Source organism: Phocoena sinus, chromosome 4, assembly GCF_008692025.1.
Source record: "Phocoena sinus isolate mPhoSin1 chromosome 4, mPhoSin1.pri, whole genome shotgun sequence".
In the NCBI taxonomy this organism is placed as follows: domain Eukaryota; kingdom Metazoa; phylum Chordata; class Mammalia; order Artiodactyla; family Phocoenidae; genus Phocoena; species Phocoena sinus.
In genome coordinates, this window is record NC_045766.1 from 104,343,391 (window position 1) to 104,366,802 (window position 23,412).

The window sequence follows — 23,412 nt, forward strand, 5'->3', positions numbered from 1 at the left end:
ACATGCAAATAGTTGATAGGCTGTGTGCTATTGACCACAAATATTTGATAGGCTGTGTGCTATTGACCAGTGGTAAATGGATTGCAGTCCAAAAAAAATTTTGGATGTTTATCATTGTCCTTCCTTATATGGTTCAGTTGATGTTTTGAAGCCATCACACTCACAGAATCTCCTGCACAGAATATACAGATTTTTAACTCTGCCTTCACACTGAAGTTCCTTCCACTATTTACATTATGGAATTTTTATGAATGGTGGTATTTGTACTATTTTATCATTTTTCAGTAAGTCGTTTATGTGAATTGGGAATAAAGGAGTATCAATTGTAAAATGCAAGTTTAATAAACATGAAAATTAATAGGAAAGTACATTAGTGAAGATGAACACCTTGTTGACTTCATGTTGGCTAGAGTAAATTGACCAACACAGTCCTTGTTGTATACATATGTACCTAATGAATGTACATTAAGAACAGAACACCGTTTTAAAAAATGAGACTTTATGAAAATCATCTTACATTTAAAATTTGCAAAATATGTGAATTATGTGCAAAAAATACATGTAAAAAAATGTTTCAGTACATTTTTTTCCTTCTGAACTGTGAAACTGTTTACTAGGGTCTCCATTCTTTTAGCAGCATTGCTCTGATCTGAAGGTTAGGATTTTACCTACAATTTAGATTAAGCACCAAAAGATGACAACAGTTAAAGTAGTAAGAGAGAGATCTCAATGAGAGATCACAGAGAAGCACTTTCTAATAAAATAAATTCTTTATTAAACAGTAAAATTACTTTATATAAGTTAAAGTGAGGAAAAACATAAACTAGGAAACAATAAGCTACTTTATGTACTGACTGTCTTCTGTTAAAATACCTGGTACATAGTAAGTGCTCAATAAATGTTTGCCAAATTCAAAGAACATTTAAGAGAAAACACTGATATGTTATTTAAAATCAACTTGTTTCCTCAGTCTAAAATTCTTGCTCTAGTATAGGCTGCTCTTAGAATTAAAATAATGGCTTATTCTACATTTCTCTTAACTTCTAGGAGTCTACTGTTCAATGATTTTGATTGTTCTATTACTAGTTCCAGCATTAAAGGACCTGACATGCTAAATTTTTCTATCGTTATCTAGTTTCTGCATTCTAAACTCATTTTATCATAAAGCTGTACTTCTCTAATCAATGCAGTCAGTACAGCAAAACCTCCTATCTGCTCAACAAATGTTTTTCCATTACACTTCCTAGAATAACTTTCAGTGATTTTTTTTTTTTTTTTTTGCGGTACGTGGGCCTCTCACTGTTGTGGCCTCTCCCGTTGTGGAGCACAGGCTCCGGACACGCAGGCTCAGCGGCCATGGCTCACGGGCCTAGCCGCTCCGCGGCATGTGGGATCTTCCCGGACCGGGGCGCGAACCCGTGTCCCCCGTATCGGCAGGCGGACTCTCAACCACTGCGCCACCAGGGAAGCCCCACTTTCAGTCATCTTAAGAGCAGTATCCATCCAGGGCCATGATTCCTACAGAAAAATCCTACCCCAAATCTGCCACTTGTCTCCAATGTCACTCTTAAATATTTGCCAACTCCTACTACTCAATCTCTTGGAGTCATCTATATTTGATTATTTTATTAACATCTTTATTTTTACTAGGGATTGCTGGCAGTCTATAATTTGGCCTTCTGTCAACCACTTTACACTCTTCTTGACTAAAACATGGACATATACTTTAACCATATGCAACAAAGCAAAAAAGTTGTACAGAACATCAATTTTTCAAACAACTTAAGCATGTCTAGTGATTAGAAAGTAGGACAGTATCTTAAAGGCTTCATACTTTTCCCTTTTCTATTCTAGATATGATCTGTAATTTTTGAATCTTTTTATTTCCTCTGTAAATAGAAACATACTATACACATATCCTTAAAAATGATTGAAAAAACATTTTTCATTCTTTGTTTTTTCAATGAGCATGATTTATGAGGAAGCAAAATAATAAAAGAATTTCCTTAATAATGAACTACAAATTCATTTAAAAGTAATATTCTTAAGTTGCTGAGAAGGCATACAATCACAAAATCGTGTAACCTGTAACAAAATTGTTCCAGACCTTAGAAATCATCTAACTGGTTCATTTTTACATGTGAGGAAATGAGGAATCGAGTTTAAATTCTTTCAAAATAAGGGAGTAGCAAGTCAGACTGAAAATAAAGTGCAAGAAAAAATAGGCTTTTATAACTCACAGTAAACATCATACTCAATTTTAATATTACTTTACTGAAAGACTACAGGAAAGGTTCAAACTAGAAAAAGTAAAGCTGAAAGGATTTAGTGCACTCTGACACAGTCCTGAAATTATTTTCCTTCCAACTCTAGCAAAGGGCCTAATGTAGCTCTCACTTTAAGATATCTAAACCCAGAGACTGAGATTTGAATTCAACATGAGAAGTTGAGGTAAATCAACTTATTGATGTATTATTTTATCTTATGCTTGATTCAGTGACTTACAAATTGTAGATGCTCAAGAAATATATGCATATAAACGTGAAGAGAACCCAGATCCATAAGTCTTATTTCCCAGCATTACAGCTGGGCTGTGTACCTTCAAACTGGCTATATACAAAGGTTATAAATAGGGTTGGGGAGGAGAGGGGGAGGGAGCTGATCACAAATATAGACACTTCAGAAGAAATGTTCATATTTTTAAAATCTTTCATTAGAATTAGCAATATGCAAACATTACCAAATAAACATCTCCTTAGGATAAAGTTTTGTAAAGATTTTAAGAACATTAATGTTTTTTTTCACATTTTTATCACTTTCTCCAAAGCATGTTCACTGAACTTGTCCAAATAAAATGAATTCTGCATTAATGTTTCACTTGACAGTACTGCAGTAGGTTTTGCCTTAATATCTAACATCTATTGAAATACAAACAACTATCATAAACTGACAGACTTTCTATAGATTATTCTTTCATTCGTAAGATTCAGTCCTCTAGCTTAAGGACTCTGGCAAGGGCACAAAAGTTTCTAAAAATAATTTTAATTTTTAACACAGTAGAGTAGTATTCTGGGGGAAATAAAATTATTACGGCAGGATTTGAATATGGAGCAGAAGGATCCCTGTTAGGACTCACAGATGTGCTTCAGGGAAGTCCAAGAACTCAATGAAATATGCAAAAATTGTAATACTATATGCAAACATATTTTTTCTAGAAAGAATATAGCTCTCTTTTTCAAAAGGTCAATGACCATCCCCTGCAACCCAAAAAAACAGTGAAAAGGGCATCTAAATTTGTGAAAATAGATGCTGAGAAAAACATCAAGGTACGGTTCACTCATTTTTATGACCTTTTAAGCCACAAGAGCCATTTTGTTAAAACACAATGTTTCTGCTTATCTCATTTAGTTAAACCATTATTCTTTAAATCCTTTTCTGGGGTGCTATTACAATTTCTTACTGGGACTAAGTAACTAGCCTTCCTCTAGCATAAAAATGTTGCCTTTCTGAAAACCCAAGAATGTTTTCCTGTTTGCCATTTTCAAGTTGATTTAATAAATTAGATATGGCTTTTCTTCTATTTAGTATTTTAGTAAGACACATGAAATACGTTTTTTGGTATTCTGGATATTAGTAAAACATCCTAATACAACTATTACTTTTAAGTTTTTAACAAAAAAGGATATTGATGTATACTGTTGGCTATAGCAAATCAGCCTCCAGTAAATAAAGATCGGGTGTCCCCTGGTTTGACCACCCAATTACTATGAATTATGTGTGGAGTTAGTTGTATTCTTTACTACTTTACTCCACAAACTTCACAAATACCAGCTGAGTATAATGAAGTAAGAGACAAAGCTGTAGTCTCTACTATTCCCTAACATAAACAGAGTAGTGAGTGGTAGTAAAAGTAGCATTCAATCTGCACTGTGCTTTTGGACCTTCTCAAAGGCCTCACCAAGCTTTAAGCTTCATGAGCAAATTTCAGTTCTTCTAGGTCTTCTTTCTCTGAACAGGAAGTATACACTTCCCTTATAATGGTTTCTAGGTATCTTAGGGCCCTCCAGTATATCCTTCTCTGACCTTGGGCTTTTGAAAGTCAGTAAATTTTAATGGAAAGTTAAAATTATCCTAAATCTTAGTTTGGGGTCTAAAAGTTTGTGTATTCACGTATTAAAGTCAAACATGATATAACCCCAAAACCACCACTAATGACTAGAGCCAAAGACAAAATCTACATGCAAAAAAGTCTTTTATACAGTATATAAGCTTCTTTTGCTCATTCACTCACCCATTCACTTAGACATTAGGTCCTACTGTGTGCCCAGCTGTGGGGATTCAAAGGAAATAAAATATAGCTCTAATTCTCATTTGGTCTACCGGAAAGATTTCACATTTTTAAGGGTGATTAAAAGAACATGCAGATTACAGCCTTCCTTGAGCATTACACATTCAAAAATTCAATACTGAACATATCTACAGGTAATTTCTGCCCATCCTGAGCATCTTTGGTATTATTTCTTGATAATAATACTTGACATCAATAGCACAAAGAAAACAGATGGGAATAATTTCAAATTTTACCCTTTACTTTGTATATTTATCGATAACATGCTATAATGATACTTCAAACTTAAAAAGATAACAGGTTTAAATCGAAACAAAAAACTATTCTTACAGCAGAAAAAGGGATTTCCCTTCTTTATTAAGCTCTTATTTTAGGACATATCAATTTGTACTCCTCGTAAGAGGCATAGGACTAAAAAAAAAAAAAAAGATCAATATTTTCCTCCTGCTTCCAAAATTTTATCAGTTACCCTAGATGGTCATGAGCAGAGTTAAAGTTAAAAAAATTAATATGAACAATACCTCATCACATTTCCCAGTTGAATTTTTTCCAAATGGGATTTTTGTAAATTAAAATTACTAATTAAATTCAGATTCAGCAAGTAGCTGCTGGGTGATGAGGAATTTAAACTTGAAACCAACTGTGTAACCTGGCAACTTAACCTGGTAACTCAAATCTAGTAAAACAAATTAAGAGGTTAAAAAAATCCTAATAATTTTAATTCATGATGTGGGAGTATATCTCAATATATGTTTTTTTTTTTTTTTTTTTGGTCACCTCTTCTAAAATCATTCAAGAGAAAACACAGTAACTCATTTAAATTAGGAACTGGGCAAACCTTTAAAAAACTTTTCAATAGTATGTTTCTTTTATATGCTATTACAATAAATGCTCTATAAAACTGTTAGCTGAAACTTTAGATAAAGAAAAAAGTCTGTTTTGAGAACAGCACTTATCATTGCCCAAAATTGTTCAGAAAGTGTTGCAGATTTTAAGATACTTAGCTTGGACAACAGCAGATAACTCTGAAAAATGTTCCTCAAATATTTTGAAAGGCAAATTAAATTTTTTTCTACCAGCTAAATTACTGGACTTTTTGTATAAGAATGTCATTCAAGTTTTCTAAAATGAGAGTTTACTCATTTTAGAAAGTGAGCTTACTCATTTACTGAGTTTACAGTAAACATCTCTAAAATTTGTATTTTTTAAGCAATACTGTCATGAGATACATTTGTAAAATTACCCAGATTTAGACAAAAGTAAATGAGAAAATTAAAAGGGGAAGCCTTGAACACTATTAATTTTTTCCCACATGACAAGTACAGATATTAGCAGAATATCCACCAAGTAAAATGAAAATATTAACTGGTTTCTAAGGCACACAGTTAGTTACAACATCTAAAGTGGGATTTATTTGATGAATTGCATGAAGCCTTCAGAACATTTGCTGCAACTCAAGGAGAAAGAGGCAAGTGTTCACGTAACATGTTAGTCTGTAGTCAAGAAAGACATTTCAACTAAAATATGTCAATCCCCAAATCTGAAATCACTTAGACATTACTGATGTAGTATTTGGAAGAATTTCTGTATAGAAGATTTTTCAGACTGAAATATAGTACTCAATGCTTCAAGGGCTAGGTAAAATTAGTTCTCTTTTGTTCAACAGTGCCTCACTTCCACTAGATAAAGTTTGGTCTCCAGTCTCACTATCCAATGCCTGCCTTACACTGAGTCATCCTTCACTGGACCACACGAAGTGTTTACATTATAAAAGGCTTCTAGATCACTTGGTTCAAGTGTAATAGCTGGTTTCATTAATGTTCCAGGAGCAAGGGAACTCTCTCCAATAATTCTCAGGTTGATAAATTTGATTTTCCAAGTATTCTCCACAAAAGGGCAGCGGATGAGTCCAAAAATTTGTTCAAAAATGCCCAAACAAGTGTTCTCTCGGTGGACAGTCCCAGCAACTCCAACCATAACTAGACCATGGGGAGAAGAAGCACATTTCAGTCCATGGGAATCTAGGTTGGGACTGAGAAAAAGATATTCTTCTTTCACTAGTGACAGCAGACGAAGGCTCACAATTTCTGCTCCATGGTAGTCTATCACATTTTGTTCAGATGTGTTGTAATAAAACCTAAGCTTGACATCATGCCAGAAGTGCTGTGGCCCCCATTCATCTTGAGGTGGTCCCAGAAGAGGATTCTGAGAATTAAGAAGTTCAAAGAACCAGTGACAGAATTCTTCACCTAATCGACGAAAATCAACCTTTTCAGCTTTTTTATCTTCTTTCTCCTGTTGATTAATAAAACCAACGTTAATTCTTGTATCTATTTACTATCTTGCCTGTTTCATAGCTAACTTTTAAGGTACTAATTATAGCAGAAAGGAAATGAACTACCTGTGAGCTCACTGAACCCATCTTGCACAGTAAATTAATTCTCAAAAAGGGGAGGTCATTTTAGAATTTCTCAGCTTAAACTTCTGAAAATTCCTCTAAGAAATTAAGGTTCAAAGTCTCTTAAAATATCAGCATGAATTAAGAGCCAATAATAAGGATTTACATAAGCATTTTCTCTTGATTGTGGCAGTGATTTCACAGGTGTGTTATTTGTCAAACTGTATGCTGTAAATGAATACACTTCACTGTGGTATATTTTATATGCAGCAAAGTTTATAATAAACATGTCTTTAAACAGACACTTCTAATATGATTGAAATTGCTTATTTTCTATGATTGGGATTATTTTATATTATTTCTTTCCAAAATGAATATTGCAAAAATACACCTGATAGGCTAGATTTTATTCAACAATGTATTCCAGAGCACAGTACCTCATCTAGGTGGTGAAAGATCTTGTATTTACCGGGCACATGCTATTACTGAATGTACTGGGCACTGTGTTTGGCACTTAAGTGCTATTTCCGTCTTTCTCCACAAGCTTTATGACACAGATATTATCGTTATGCCCGTTTTATAAACAAGGCTCACAAAGGTCCTTACTTGCTCATTTACAGCTAGTATACAGCAGACCCTAATATGAAGTCATATCTATATGATTTTAAAGTCAACATTCTTTTCAGTACATTAAGGAAGGCTTAGAAGTTCCTTTCCTAATGTGAAGGCAAACCTCTCTCACTGTAAAATACCATTAATTCAATGTGGGTATGTAGTTTAAAAACTGCAAGTTACCTAAAGGTTCAATCGATATTTAAATATTCACACAATATTTAAAATGTACAGTGAAGATAAAAAGAAATACGAACAGCCAATGTCAGCTGGAGGAAATTACTAAAACAGGATATTTCCTAGCTAACAAATAAAAAAAAAAAATTTAAGTTTCTTTCATGAAATGTTTGCAATTTAATACCAAAGAAAGTCTTCAAAATGAGAAAGGGCTTACAACAGCATTCTTCTAAAGTGGAAAAAAGAAATTGGAGAACCAGAGGCTAAATTAAAATTAAATTGGTCCTGTAGTCTATCCATTCTCTTTAAAAATCAATAGTCCCCATTTGATAAAGGGATACAAAACATTTTTTCTCACAAATCAATAGAATATTACATATACATTACTAAATATCAAAAACACTTTGTCTCAGGTGCTTTACTGCTCTTTCTTTAGGATGCAAAAAAAAGAAAGTAAAGCTAAAATTATAAAAAAAAAACCAAAACATTAACCACATCATTCCAGATCTAGGATTATCTAAAGATTTTTACACAGAACTACAGTTCAGGATATGACTATAAGGTCTGTTTTACCTGTTCAAAGAGTCTAATGTCCTCTGTCTTAACTGGCTCTGGCGTTTCCTTCAATTTCAATTGTGACTGCTTTTTCCAGTAATCCTTTGCATGCTGAATAAGATTGTGTTTTTCAGTAGCTGGAGGTATAATAACCCCCTGTGTTGCCAAGTACTTAAATATGATTTCTCGGTGGACTTTTTTACGCCTCAAAAGTTCTTCGACACTTTGACTGTACACTAATATTGCATGAATGGCATCTAAAAGAAAATTATGAAGATTAATAGAAAATCATGAGTCACTTGTAAATTTGTCCAGGGTCAGCAGAAACGCTGTTGAATAATATTTATAAACTCTTGTCATGGCATTATTGCTTTTGTATAAGACGGTTATCATTTCTAAAAACCAGGAAGTGGGGGCTTCCCTGGTGGCGCAGTGGTTGAGAATCTGCCTGCCTGCCAATGCAGGGGACACGGGTTCGAGCCCTGGTCTGGGAAGATCCCACATGCCACGGAGCAACTGGGCCCCTGAGCCATAACTACTGAGCCTGCGCGTCTGGAGCCTGTGCTCTGCAACAAGAGAGGCCGCGATAGTGAGAGGCCCAGCACCGTGATGAAGAGTGGCCCCTGCTCGCCACAACTAAAGAAGGCCCTCGCACAGAAATGAAGACCCAACACAGCCAAAAATAAATAAATTTATTAAAAAAAAAAAAAAAAAGGAAGTAGGTTGTCAAGTTTGGGATTTTAAAAAAATTTCTTTAAACTATAAAGTTCCCCACCTAAAATTCCTTCTTCCTTTTACTTCTCATACAAGATTGTTAATTTAAGCATTTTCTTTTAAAGAATGGTTGTATTTTAAGAAAAAAATTGAATAAGAGAAGAAAAAATTTTAATAAGGTCAATGGAACTAAATTCATTTACAATCCCTAAAATATAGGTAAAATTACAATACTTTTCAATCTCCTCACTCTACAGATAACAAAAGTCAGGGATACATGAAGTATCAACAATCATACTTCTAAGAAGTGGCAGAACCAAGACTCTTAATTTTAAAGAACTTCTATTAAACAACAGACTAAAGATTATTTTTACATATGTGAGGTATACAGAATGGTAATAAAACGAACTCCTATATACACACGACACAGCTTAAGACACAGGAATTGCTGGTATCTTTGAGGCCTCATTTTACCTCTCCCTACTTAATGCTATTCCCTCTCTCTCCTCGCTCACCTCACATGTAGCTACTCTCCAAAATTTTATCATTCTCTCAATTTTCTTTCCTTTTTTCTTTTCTCTTTGGCCACTCTGCCGGGCTTGCGGGATCTTAGTTCCCTGACCAGGGATCGAACCAGGGCCCCCCAGTAGTGGAAGCTCAGAGTCCTAACCACTGGACCACCAGAGAATTCCCTCGATTTTCTTTAGAGTTGTACAGCATAACTATGTATCCCTACAAAATATAGTTTGGTATTTCTTTGAATGTTCTATAAATCTAATCCATCAATATATATAGTCTTCTATAATTAACTTTTAATGTTTCTGAGATTAATCTATGTGGCTAGACACAGCTGTAGTTAATTCATTTTCAGAGCTGTACCATAGGTAATTATAGACTATACCACAAGGTATCTATCCTTTTGTTTATAGACTTTTATTATGTGTATCCAATTACAAATACTATTACTTTGGACATTTCCACACTTGTCTCCCAGCCTAGAGGGGCAAGCAGCGTGAGCATCACCTGGAGCTTGTTAGAAATGTGGAATTTCTGGGCCCACTCCAAAACTACTGAATCAGAATCTGCATTTTAACAAGATCACTGAGGGACACATAGGCACATTCAAGTTTGAGAAGCTCAGGTAAGTAACCTTCCATTTAAGGAGATAATATCGAACTTGTTTTCTTTCCAAAGTACTAGTTCTAATTTACACTCCCCCAGTAGTTATCAACGACATACTTCACAAGATCAACAACACTTGACCTTTTTACATTTAGTTTTTGCCAACTTGGTACATATGAAAGGCACCATGTAGTTTTGGTTTTCATTTCATTGCTTTCTAAAGATGTTGAGTATCTTTCAATATGCTTATTATTTTTTCCTCTCTGAGAAATGACTTCAAATCATTTAACATTTTTGTACTGGGTAGTTTCGTTTCTTGTTTGCTTTTGGATCCACCATCAATTAAATTCAGCAATTTTATCTATTACAATTTTAAATTCACATTCACCAAGACTGTTAGAAGGCGATTAGCATGTAAAATATATAAATGCCAAAGAACTACATTAAGTCTAAAATTATTTTCAGTCTAAATTCTTAGAAATTTAGCGTTCCTGGTTCACTTTCAAATGAATGACCTTAAATGGCGGAGATGTTAAAAGCAGAGAAAGACAGTTTTAAAAGGCAGACTCTTTTGTAGATACTTAAATCATATGCTAATACAGGAGGCGGACATTTTCTCATTTTAAACTAAAATTCAGCAAATTTAAAATATAACTAGCCAGGTAATATACAAAATCATAAATGCTTAAGCTACTCATTACATTACAACCAGACTGAATATTTATAATCCATGAAATCTACTCTACCAAAATGTTTATTTGGCTCTGAAAGTAATGTAGTCCTAGTACACAGAATCATCTCTGAAAAACTTTGGATCCAAAGAGACATGGATTGATCCTATCTGCTCTTTTATCACAGTAGTTGTTTTACGCAGCACACTGATAAAAAGTGTTTATGATAGATATCCTCCCCCAAGCTTGAAGGAAATGAGCCGCGGCTGACACTCCTCAGCTGATCGAAACTGAAAATGGAAAACACCCTGACTCCCCGGAAATCTTCAAAAAACAAACAAAATCACTATTCACGTACTCCGCATCTTCGAAACAAGCAGCATTTGCCCACAACGTATAATGAATAAAACCTGGAAGCGGCGCCATTTTCAGCGTGCATCTGAAGCAACAGAGCAGCTATAGGAGCCGAGATTCCCGAGGGTTCCGCACAAGCGCAATCCCGGACGGGCTGGGAAGGAGGCCTACCACGGCCTCCACTCACACGCTCCCGCCAGCTGGGGGCCGGGTGAGGTCTGGGGAGGGACGGCCGCCCTTGGGGAGAAGGGTCTACCTTTACCTTGGCGGTCCTCAGGCTGCACCAGGCGGTTGGTGGTGGTGTCGCATAGGGCCATGATCTCGTCGTTGTCCAACAGACCGAGCAGGTTACGACAGCCCTCCATCTCTGAGTAGCTGAGCCCCGACATCTCTACCCCCAGAAAGCGGGGAGAGGACGCCAATAACTTCGCCCCCTTAGGCCCACTGGGCCGGCGCCGTGGCAACAGGTACCGGAAATGCTCTTCCCGTTGTTCGCAGCCAAAAGGCCTCGGGTATTCCAGAGCCGTGGGCGCGTAAGTGGTCGTTAATGAGGGCACTAAGGGAACGCGGTGCTCCGACCGGTGGTTCCGGGCTCTCGGGGACTGAGTGGAGTCCCACGGATCTCACTTTAGGGAAACTCCGCATTTACACCGGGAACATCGACCTTCCACAAGGGAAAACGAAACCAAAAAACTCCTCAGGAGTCCCTCCTCCAAAAGAACGCCTGGGAGGCTGCGCAGGGCAGGTGCGCGGAAAGCCGGCAGCGGCCCCAGCGCAAGACAAGCTCCCGTGATGCCGCGGGGCCGGCCAATGGAGGCGTCTCCTCCCCGGCTTTGGGTCGTGGCCCCGGGAGCGCTCGAAAGTTCTCTGCGGCCACTTCTGCGTTGGGAGCACCTGTAGTTTGATATTCTTAAATTACATAGTTCTGTGTTAAAACAATTTGGTTTTGTTTAACATTACACTTGGAAAAGTTAAGGGGAAAAAGTCACCTATCCTGCCACGCCTGCCCGCCTTGCAGCTGACTTAAACTCCCCAACAAGCTGCGGTCCGCTGTTGCTTCCCTTCTTATCCTCGCCGGCTTGGCTTTAGGCGAGGCAGTATCACGAATAGTTTAAGGTTGGGGTCTTTGAAAGCCAGATTACCAGGGTTTTATCCCGTCATTTACTAACTGTGACCGAGAGCAAGCTCTTTGGTCTTCCAGTTTTCTGTCTCGAAATGAATCTAGTAGAGATACCTACCTCATAGGGTTGTTGAAGCGCAGGGAGGGGGTGAAGAACTGTGCCTGGAGCCTAGAAAGAGCCCAGCATATATCAGCTATTGTTACCACTGTTGGTGTCGACATTCACGAGAGGGAAACTTCAGACTTCAACGCATTGTCACTGGCTTCTGTCTCCTTCCATTGTTTTAGCCATATTTTAGATTTTTAACATTTAATTAGATTATTGCCAGTTAGTAGCTGAAATGTACACACCTGCAGATACAGGTGAGCAGATTTAACTTTTTTTAAAAAAATATCACAGCTAAATAGTCAAAATGAGCTGTAAATACAGTCTTTAAAATAAGGCATTCAAACCATGGTTAAACTGATTTGCCAGTGGATGTTATTGGGGGTACCATTTACTCATCAGATACCAATTCTTCATTTGTCATTAAGCGTTGAGTGCCTACTATGGTAGATATTGAAGATTCCGAGAAATGACACAGACCCTCCTTCAAGGAGCTTTTGGGAGTGTTGCAAATAAAGAGATAAGTGCTCACAATACTGGTGTGGAACCAAATGGAAGAAGACATGCCCAACTTTTTCATTCGTTCATTTTTTAAAAATGTGTTTACTGAGCATGATTTGCCAGACACTGGTCTTTATGCTGGGAACAAATGCAAGTCCTTTGGAGCTTGTATTCTAGTGAAAGGAAAAGACAATAAACATAAAAGAAACTATACTATGGCAGGGAATTCTGTGGAGAGAAATCAAAAAGAGAGGGATGGAGGAGAGGATGTTGCTATTTTATACAGGCTGTGAAGAAAGGCTTCTCTAAGTGACATTGAAGGAAAGACCTGAAAAAAGTGAGAAACTGAACCACAGAAGAGTGTTCTAGGACGAAGCAAAAGTAGAGGTTCTGAGGAAAGAACAGAGTGCTTGGCATGTAGGAAGGAGGCCGGGAGGCTGCAGCAGCTTGTGCGAAGAGGAAGCAGTGACTGGTGAGGTTGGAGTTGTCAAGATTGATCTAGAGCAGGGTTTCTCAACCGTGGCACTACTGACATTTTGGGCAGGATAATTCTTTGTTGTGGGTCTGTCCCACAACATTGTAGGATGCTTCAGCATCCCTGACCTCGCCCCACTAGATGCCGGTAGCACCTCCTCCCCGCTACCAAAAATACCTTGTTCCTCAAATGTTTCCTGGGGTGGGGGGGCAAAATTCCCCAAGTTGAGAACCACTGATATAGAACCACTTGTCCAAAAGTGCTTTCTGAGATGAAAATATTCTGCATCTGAGCTAATACAGTAACCATCAGGCACATATGGTTATTGAGCTCTTGTAATGTGGCTAGTGCAGCTCAGCCGGTGAATTTTAAATTTTATTTGAATTTTAATTAAATTTTAATAGCCACTTGTGGCTAGTGGCTCCTGTATCAGTACAGTCTAGAGTTTTGCAGCCCGTTGTAAAAACTTTGGCTTTTATCTTTTACCTCTCTCTGCATTTCCTTTTATTCTCTCAGTCTCTCACTCCAGACCAGTCAGTGGTTCCCTTGCTATTTTGTTCCTTAAACTTGCCATGCAGGTCCTTGCCTCAGAGCCTTTGCTCTTGCTATTCAGCCTAGCACATTTTCCCCTCAGATATGAGCGGCTCTCGTTCCCTTAACTTCATTCATTACTATCCCTGCTCAACAGTTATCAAAGAGGTGGTATCATCATATTTTATCATCATCCTGTTTAAACACCACCTACAATGCCATGCTTACTTATACTTTCCCTACGCACTTAATTTTTCTCTATAGCACTTATATTGTATTTTTGTCCCCCCTCCCTACCACCCCCCCGGTAGAATGTGAGTTCTGAGATTCAGGGATTTTTATGTTTCTTTTTTATTATTTTTTTTCAATTGTCTGTTACAGAGGCTGGCACATAGTAGGTATGCAATAAATATTTGTTGAATGAATGAATTGTAAAGCCAGTGGAGGATTTTAAACTGAGGAATGGCATGATCTGACTTGTTTCAAACAGTATCATTTTGGCTGCTGGTGTCTAGAACAGACTGCCAGAAGGGCAACGGTAGAGGCAGGGAACCCAACTAGAAGATTAATACAGTAGTCCAGGTGAGAGTGAAGGACACGATAATGAGTCAGGGATGATGGCAAGGATTTGGTTTGGGCAACTGGAGTTGCCGTTTACTGAGAGGAGGAAGACTGGGAGAAACAGGTTTCAATAGAGAAATCCAGAATTGTCAAGAGATTAGACATTCTGGAGAGTGTGGTGATGCCCAAGAAGATAAAGCAAAGAATGAGGAGTGGGGCGGAAAAAGAATTACAGGTAGAGGGAGCAGTAGTGAAAAATGCATGGAATAAAACAGCATGGCTGTTTTTGGCTGGAACCAAGAGAAAGTTAGTAAAATCATTAACAGGAAGGCCTCAGCTCCCTTCAGGAGCTTAATTCTTAACCTTGCAAGAACGGCTCTCCCCTTTTAACAGATGTGGAAGTCTGAGCTCAGTGGGATACACTTAATTGCCTTAAAACTATCATGCTGGAATTTGAATATAGCTGATCACACATCTTTGAGCTGTTTTCATTAAATTACATTGTGGTAGTTTCAATCACTGAATACTTTGAAAAAAGTTCTCTAGATTAGAATGGTTTTGGGGTATTAGATCTGTTAGAATATCCATTCATTCAACAGTATTTAAGTACCTATTAATAGGGGACTTCTTTAAATGTCCTGGAAATTGAGTTTCTAAGGCTCTATAAATTTAATACTTTATGAAGAAACTGGTTGCTTTATATCTGTGGTTTTCAATCCTTACCTGGAGGACTTGTTAAATGACAGATTGGTCCCTCACCTGATCAAAAATTTAGCATTTCTTTCTTTTTTGAGGGGGGGCGGCGGGCACGCCTCACGGCTTATGGGATCTTAGTTCCCCGATCCCTGGGGACATGGCAGTGAAAGCACAGAGTCCTAACCACTGGACCGCCAGGGAACTCCCCAAAATTTAGCATTTCTAACAAGTTCTCAGGTGATAGCGATTCTGCTCTTCTAGGGACCACACTCTTAAGAATCACTGCTAGTAGAAGAGAATGGAACATCAAACAGCCATGTCTGTACCAGACTTCATCCTTTGTGAAATCACTGATCCTTAGGCAAGACTAACCCTCTCCATCTGGATATATTAGATCCACTCATGCTGTACAATTTGTAGGGAAAACTGCATGGCAGGATTTTAGGAGGAAACAGCCGACTTTTCAGTTCCACCTCTCCATTTACTAGCTGTGTGACTAGTCAAGTTATTTAATCTTTCTGAGCCTTGGTGTCTAAAAAGCATTGTCCGTATCTACCTTTGGGTTGTTTTAACAGTAAGAGGTAACACATATAAAGTAACCTGGTACACAGTAATTTCTTCTCCAGTTGCAGCACCCATAAATAAGGCATGAACCTCTCTCCCTTTAGTTTTTATTCCATGTAATATTGGATCGCCTCCATTTTAAATATTGATATACAACCCAAACTTCTGGCCTTGTTATCAGTTGATTCTTGAATTAGTATGGACCTTATGCTATGAAAGCAATCTAACTTATCTTGGAAGTGTATTTAATATTTGATTGCTTCCCAGCATTTCTCAAATTTCAGAAAAGAAAAAAATGGAAAGTCTAGATAACCCCAATAACTTTATCTAAATACCTCAATACATTTATTTAATAGTCTAAGATCATATGACCATAAATCATAGATGGAGAATTCTAGATCTCAGCTCTAGAATGTTTCAGTAATTTTCTCATAGTTTTTCAAAGCATAACATTTGTAATATGTGCAAATCACCGTAATAACACAATATCTGTTCTTTCATTTGCAGTGCTCTCATCGTATCAGAGTTTCTCTCTACTTCAGCCCCAAGCTACAAGTTGTAGCAAAAAGTGTAGGAGGTTTTCCTCTGTTAGTGAGCCAAAAGAGTAGAGCCCTCATGCCCAAGGACCCCACTTTTAGATACAGATTACTAATTGGTTTGAACGTTTTCCCATTGAAATACTTTTGTAGGAAGTAATTTTCATAATTTACATCTTATTTCAAAGCGACTTCACAGTCTTTAAGTTCCACCAGAGGCTCTTCATCTCTGAAGAATTACCAGTGCAGATCAGTCCATCCACTGTCTTGGAGAGTTCTGATATTTGTTTTCCACCTACTAAGTTTCCAGAGGGTACTATTTCACACTGAAACCACTTACCTGAAATGACTTTAGTAACCAGTGTTCTATCAACTTGTAATTCCTGCATATGGACATTAGTTTAAATAATGTCAAAAATATCTATTTTGTGTAGACTCTTAGAGTTTTCTATGTTCTCTAAAATCACTCAATAACCTGAATATGGTAATATTAACTGAAACACCTCATTCTCTTATGAAACATAATAGAAATTTCTTATTTAACATATACCTTAAGCCTAATTCCTTTTGAAGTAATGTGCTACATAAAACTGAACAACTTCATTACCAACAAGGACAATGTTTTATTGAACAAATCTATGTACAGTACAAAAAATTTCTTGAAATGAGACACTGTTGATTTATTGCAGTTCAATGGCTCAGTTTTAATTTGTACTCTTATAAAATGCAAAGTAAAATAATTTAATGTTCAACAAGGAAGCACAAATTTCCTTTCTTGCTGAATCTGTAATATCTTTCACATATTAACAATTCCAAAATGCATATGCAGCATTTAGTCATTCTGAAATGGTGTTTTACAGTACCAAATAAATTAAAAAATAAACACTACCATCCCTTTTAGGTTTTTCACCCATACTACAGTTTGAACCAAACATGAAAGGAGTACAGCTGAACCTTCAAGTGTGATTTGAAAAGAATCACAAGTTCAATGTTATGTTATGTTTTCATTATATAATTGGTGGTTTATTAAAAAAAAAAAAAAAAAAAAAAAGAATATGACTGAAGCCCAAAGTACCAGTGCCCCTGTCCACGAAGGTTCTCCTTTTCTATCTTCTCCATAATATCTGAGCAGCAAAAATTCAGATTTGCTATTTTTTTTGACCTTACTGAAACATAGCAGAAAGTTAATATTTAATGTTTCAAAGGAAATTTTTATTTGAAAATGAAGGATGGAAACTTGGTCCACGTAAGATAAACACATCCTTAAAATAGGAGTAGAAAAGAAAAAGAGAAGAATTTGAGGAATAAGAAGAAAGCTTCCTTGTCTTCTGAATTCCACATTGGAACTGTTGGAAGTTTATGCACCCCGTAAAAGCAAAATGATGTGAGTTTATGTTTTATAAGGCATACATAAGAAAATGTACACATTCTTTCAATAGCAATTATTTGATAAGTATATAAAGAGGTTAGAACAATGTGGTCAAATAGAATTTTATAAAACATTCCTTGATCTAGTTATGTATAAACCAATTTGATCTCAGTCTTTCAGAAAGTTTTCCGTTACCAACACAAAAGTAGAAATAAAACCTCAAAGACAAAAAAATAACAAGTGGAATATGTTTAAAACATCTTGGTATGAGCTGCAAAATGAATGAAAGTAAGTTGCAGACATGGATTTATGTCAATAGTTACAACTTATAAAAAATAAAAAGTTAAAAATGTGATAAAATGTCAAGCTGTGATTTTAAACATCTGGAAAATGTACAAAGCAGAAATATTTTAAAATAACTTCATTGTCCATATGAACTAGTTTCCAAATACTTTTTATTATATGATGTATTTTAGACTGAACTGAAAAAGAACTCAAGTATTATATTTTTAGTATCAGGAAGTATGGAAAACATTTTTTTCTTTAGTTGACCTTAAAGGATTTAAAAACCTTATCGAGTTGTTTACTTATGTTTTTAAATGTAAATTCCACAGCCTAATGTAGGCTACATAACAAAACAAAAACCTGATTTGACTGATATGGACTTATGACTATCAATTGCATAGTAGTGAATGCCTATGATAAATAAACTAATAAAATTGGGTAGTTTTTTAGATATCTGATTTATCATGACCTGGAAATCCTAATTTAATAAAGCCTGGATGCTACCCTGGAAGAAAAGTCACACTTCCTTAGTGACTTCATTCAAGAAGCTTTAATATCCAGAAATTTATAATAGTGGGGTCTGATGAGATTATATACTTTGAACAAGAATGTATCAGTTGGAATAACTGGAATATCTGGTTGACATTGGTACATTAATAGCTCTGTTTTTGAAGAATTTGCCTTTGCATTTTTGTTCATTTTAGCCCTGCTATAGATTAACACACTGTTAGGTAAAAGGAAGTCTTTAAGCTTCCTCTTTTAAAGACGTGGAACACATCTGAGAGAGTATTTTTAAAAACCTTTTTGTTTTAACGATTTATTGACTATTAAGTTAAAATCTTCCTTAGGAAAATTACTGGTCATCAAAGAAAATAAATGCATCACTATATCTTACTGTGTTCTTGCTGTGCAAATTTTTGTGTAAATATTTCTTTTTATATATAAAAATTACTATTCAGACCAAATTCATCAGAAATAAATAAGAAAGCATAAGTAATATGGCTTATTTTAGAATTAACTCTCCTAATTGAATAAAACCAATGAATTCTTGACCGGATTCTTAGCTGCATATTTTTTTTTTTATAGTCAGTTATTTTTATAGGACTGTACTTAGATAACTCACATTAATGTCTAAAGGACCTTACTATGAATCATCAAGCAATGTCCTAACACTACTCTATATACAAACAGAAATATCCCAGTGTGCTTATACCATTATTCACATTGAAGAATTTGCAATTCAGTGTTTTCTTTCAACTAAGATAGCCTTTAATGGTCTTAGATCCTCCCATCTCTTCCCAGAGTTACTGATAATATGTTTTCTATTGACGCTGCTGCCTTTTAAATATAACTCATTGGCATTATAAAAATGGAAAGTGGAAGGTTCTGTCAAGAGCTTATTAGCAAAGCACTGTTGTTTTGTCTTCTTTTGTTTGTTAATTTTAAATGCTGGAATGTCATTCATTGAACTTTGACCTAATCAATCATCTGGAAACAAGGTACAATCTTTTATAGCTAGTATGGTGATAAATCGTTTTACTTTCATCTTATCAATCAGTTTCTAAGTAATAATAAATCAAACAGAAATGGTTCCTTAAAGCATGTTTGACCAGAAAGGAGGACATAATCTGATTAGGCATGACAAGAAAACAAACCCTATTTGTGGAATACTTTTAAGTTGTTTATTGTAAACCACCCCCCCCCTTTTTTATAATGGGTTTTTTCCCTTTCTGTAAGGCCATAGCTGGTTATTCTTTTTGACTAGTTGCCTGCATATGTTTCTCACATAAGCGAAACTGAACATGCTGCTATTAATCATCATCGACTTCTTAAACAAAATGTGGTTTTTCTGGATAACTGGTACTTTGGGAGTTTTGTAATGACCCTTTTGGAGTCTAAACCAGCACATCTCCTCTGTGGGTTCATTCTAGAAAATGTGCTTTGTCTTTATCTTTAGTAATCCAAGACCGCTCTAAAATTAAGGCCATCAGGGAAATAGCAAACTGATGATGCATTTTCTTGTAGTGCTTTTTGCACACTACTGCTTGATCGACAGATCGTTCTGAAACATTTTTATCAGGCACCTGTAAAACAGAACACGTCTGTTAATTCATATTTATAGATGTTCATCTAGTATTCTAAGTTAGATTTCCTGTTTATTTATACCCTTACTCATTTAAAGAATATTAATATTAGTAGAAAGGCAAGCTCTTCTTTTGCTCAGTTTTATTTTTCAATTATTTTCTGCTTCTTTCTTATTTTTGTTTTTGTAATAGAGGCTCAACTTGGTTTACATTTCTGGCATGCAGATGAAAAACATTTCCATCATAATTACTTTGTTTTTAGATCTCTTATTACATAAAACCTGGAATGAAGAAAAGCCTCAGATACAGTTAAAGAGTATGATCCAAAAGTATGAAAAAACTGTGTTCAAGTTCTGGCTTCCACAAGTTCACAGGTGTATGCCTATGCAAATTACTTGTGAATGTCAGTTGCTTGATCTATAAAACAGGAATAGTGATAGCACCTCATGGTGGTTGTATGGATTAAAGGAAATAATGTATGGGGTAGTGCTTTATTATCTGTGTTATATAAATGTTAATTTTTTTAACCTTACAAAGATCTATGGCATTTTCTATTTCTACAGATATACCTGCTGAGAAGACAGAAGACTTACTTTCATCATCTGAATCAAATCCAAAGAGTGTCTGACATTTCTTTTGTGCAAGGTGAGCCTCAAGTGCTTCTGCATTACAGTAGGTGGTCAGGCATTTGCCACATCTTAATCTTTTCACTGATTTTTTACAAACGTTATCTTGATCAGAACAGGCATCTACCCTATCAGTCAGAAATTTTCTGCGTTTTGGCATACTAAGGTACCGTTCATCAAGGTAACTGGGAGGCAATGGTCTGACATATGGCTTTGTTAAAATTAAGCCATATGAAGTATGTTCACTCGTCTGATTTGGTTTGGAAGGTGCCTGAGGTACTGGCAGGGTACTGTGTTCTTGTGGTACAACACTAGGTAAAATGGAACCGTTTTCTGTCCTGATTCTATTTGTATCAATTTTCAAAGCAGGATCTGAGGAAACTAAAGGTGTTTGCTCTATTCCACTGTGTCCATTGACTAAATCACTAATACAATTATTTTCAGAATTTGGCTCTATGTCAGGCATCTTTTGGTCTGTCAAGCTTATATCAGAAACAGTGTGATCAGAATGTTCATTTCCATTCTGAACTAAACGGTCTTTCTTTTCCATACTTTCTATACATGTCTTTGGTTCTGTAGGATCTTTCCTTGATTTGCTAGTAGAAACTGGTAGACTAACAGTTTGTTTCTCATTACTAGATGAGTCTTTTTCCTGATGATTAGATTTTGAGTCTGTAAGAACATCCCAAAGAATTGCTTCACTTGGTTGTGCAGATGATTCTGGTGTTTTACTTAAATAGTGCTGAGCTTCATGTTCATATAGCAGAGGAAGATCTTCAAAAAGCTCATGGCATTCTGGAAAACTACACTGAGCTTGAAATATCCTGTGACTTTTTGTGTGCTGAGCAAGTTGGATTGGCAGCTTAAATGACTCATTGCAATTAAAATGCAAACAAAAGTACACATTTGGATAGCTGTGTCTATTAAGGTGATCTATAAAATGTTGAGAATCTTCAAACTGCCTTTGACAAAATTTGCATTTTCCTTTGCTCCACTTCATTACTGTTTGCCGCACATTTAAATCAGTTGGATGTACAGTCCTTGCATGCTTATTTAGAAATCCAATTCTTTTAAATATTCTGACACAGCCAAGAGCGGGGCACTTAAAGTTTCCTTCTTGATCTGTCGCATATATGTCTTTTGGATGGCACACGGTTCCATTGATTTTATGAAGTACTGAAGTTTCCTGATTCAGGTCGTAATCATCTTCTTCATAATCACCTTCTTCGTCTTCTTCCTCCTCATAGTCATCCACACATACAGGTAATGGCTCTGAGACATTATTTAAAGAAGTATCAGGATTGCCATTTTCAGTAATATTTTCAATAACATCTTCCGATACACTTCCTGGAATTTCAATGAATTCACCCACATGTGAAGGGATGACATCTTTGTTTCCATCACTGGAACGGGTAATAGTCTCTACTTCCAAATCCTTATTATCAGACTTCCCATTTTCAAATGAAATGAAAGTATCAGAACAATTTATTTCTTCCAAAGCAGGATTTTCCTGATCCTCCTGTTGAGCTGCAGCAAGTTGCTGTCTCTGTATTTTCTTAACATGATTCTTTAAATGCTTCTGCATAAGTCCTCTGTTTCTAAATTTTCTACCACATATCACACATGAAAAACTGCCCTTTTTCTGATGAGCCTGCGCATGCCGTACAATGTGACCACCTAGAAATTCCTTGTTACATAACATACACCGATGCCTTGGGACATTGTGATCTACTCTGGAAGCATTAAGAGCTGTGAGGTTTTTCTTTGCATTAATATGACCTTTTGGTTGCACTCCAGATATATCATCAGGATCAAGCTCTCCAATGCTCTGATCTGTAAGAGAGTCAAGTCCTTCATCTAAACCTTGCTGTTCCACTGCCTTTTTTACATTACCTGTAGAATTTTCCAGTGTACTTTCATTTAGAAATCTAATTGCTGATTTATCACTCAGTAACGCTACACAGTTTTTCTTAATCATTATGAAGTTCCAGAATTCAGGATCAAAAAACAATCCCTTTTTCAAAATTGGAAGTAATTCAAAACGAACACGATTTTGAACACTACTTGTGCCTTCATTATATTCTTCATCTGGACGTTTGTAAAGCTCTTCAACAGTATGATAAGCTTCCAAGGAGCGCTCAAGAAAAAATATTGAGAGTGCACAAATCCTGAGGATCTCCAAATCATTTGGCAAAAAATGTGCAATTGTTTTATAAATTAGACATTTAGTTTTGGGATCATCATGAAGGTCTAGCTGTAGAGCACAACCACATATTTCAACACAAATTTGTAAGCCTTCTTCTTCAACCTGTAAAAAGAAAAATATTACTGCTACTTCTTAAAAAAAATTATTAACACTTACTAGATTATCCTTTTAAAATACCGGGTTGGCCAAAATGTTCCATAGCATCGTACGGAAAAACTCGAACAAACTTTCTGGCCAAACCAATACAACTCTGAAATGAAAGCTAAATAAACAGAGTATTCTAAATGTGCAATTTTCTTCAATGGGTAGCCATGTTTAACTACTTTTTAATATATAAATAAATCTGTTTTAACTTGAGAATAACCTGGAAAAGATAGTATTTTAGCTTCCAATTTATTTAATTTTCAAGTCTGACAAGCCCTACTGACCATAATACAAAATGCTTCATAACCTTATGGTTATTAAAATATAAAATGCTTCATGAACTTATGGTGATTCAAGTTTCTTACATATCTAGGCCCCTGTTTTAAGGTACCAATCTTACATTCTGTGGCAGAAGGGTTAAATTATATGTATTTAAAAACACAGTTATCAATTTTGTTTTGTTTTGTTTTTGTTTTTGTTTTTGCGGTACGCGGGCCTCTCACTATTGTGGCCTCTCCCGTTGCGGAGCACAGGCTCTGGATGCGCAGGCTCAGCAGCCATGGCTCATGGGCCCAGCCGCTCTGCGGCATGTGGGATCTTCCCGAACCGGGGCACGAACCTGTGTCCCCTGCATCGGCAGGCGGACTCTCAACCACT

The 23,412-nt window shown here is 36.3% G+C and overlaps 2 protein-coding genes across 10 annotated transcripts in view; both read right to left on the reverse strand.

Moving 5' to 3' along the window:
* Positions 1-1,613: 1,613 nt before the first annotated feature.
* On the reverse strand, positions 1,614-11,702 carry C4H3orf38 (chromosome 4 C3orf38 homolog). The gene is made up of 3 exons (XM_032629803.1): positions 11,214-11,702; positions 8,109-8,347; positions 1,614-6,643 (listed from the first exon to the last, which is right to left on the reverse strand). Exons 1-3 carry the CDS (start codon positions 11,338-11,340, stop codon positions 6,071-6,073), a joined length of 939 nt encoding a protein of 312 aa, XP_032485694.1. The 5' UTR covers positions 11,341-11,702; the 3' UTR covers positions 1,614-6,070.
* Positions 11,703-16,644: 4,942 nt separating this feature from the next.
* Positions 16,645-23,412, reverse strand: part of ZNF654 (zinc finger protein 654) — a 102,143-nt gene continuing 95,375 nt past the window's right edge. For 5 of the 9 annotated variants that reach the window (XM_032629794.1, XM_032629802.1, XM_032629801.1 and 2 more), the window contains one exon: positions 19,647-22,713. In XM_032629794.1, the coding sequence (XP_032485685.1) occupies positions 20,242-22,713 (2,472 nt within the window). In that variant the 3' untranslated portion in view covers positions 19,647-20,241. Of the gene's footprint in view, positions 22,714-23,412 lie in introns of all 9 variants that reach the window. The other 4 variants (XM_032629797.1, XM_032629800.1, XM_032629798.1 and 1 more) reach the window with 2 other exon arrangements.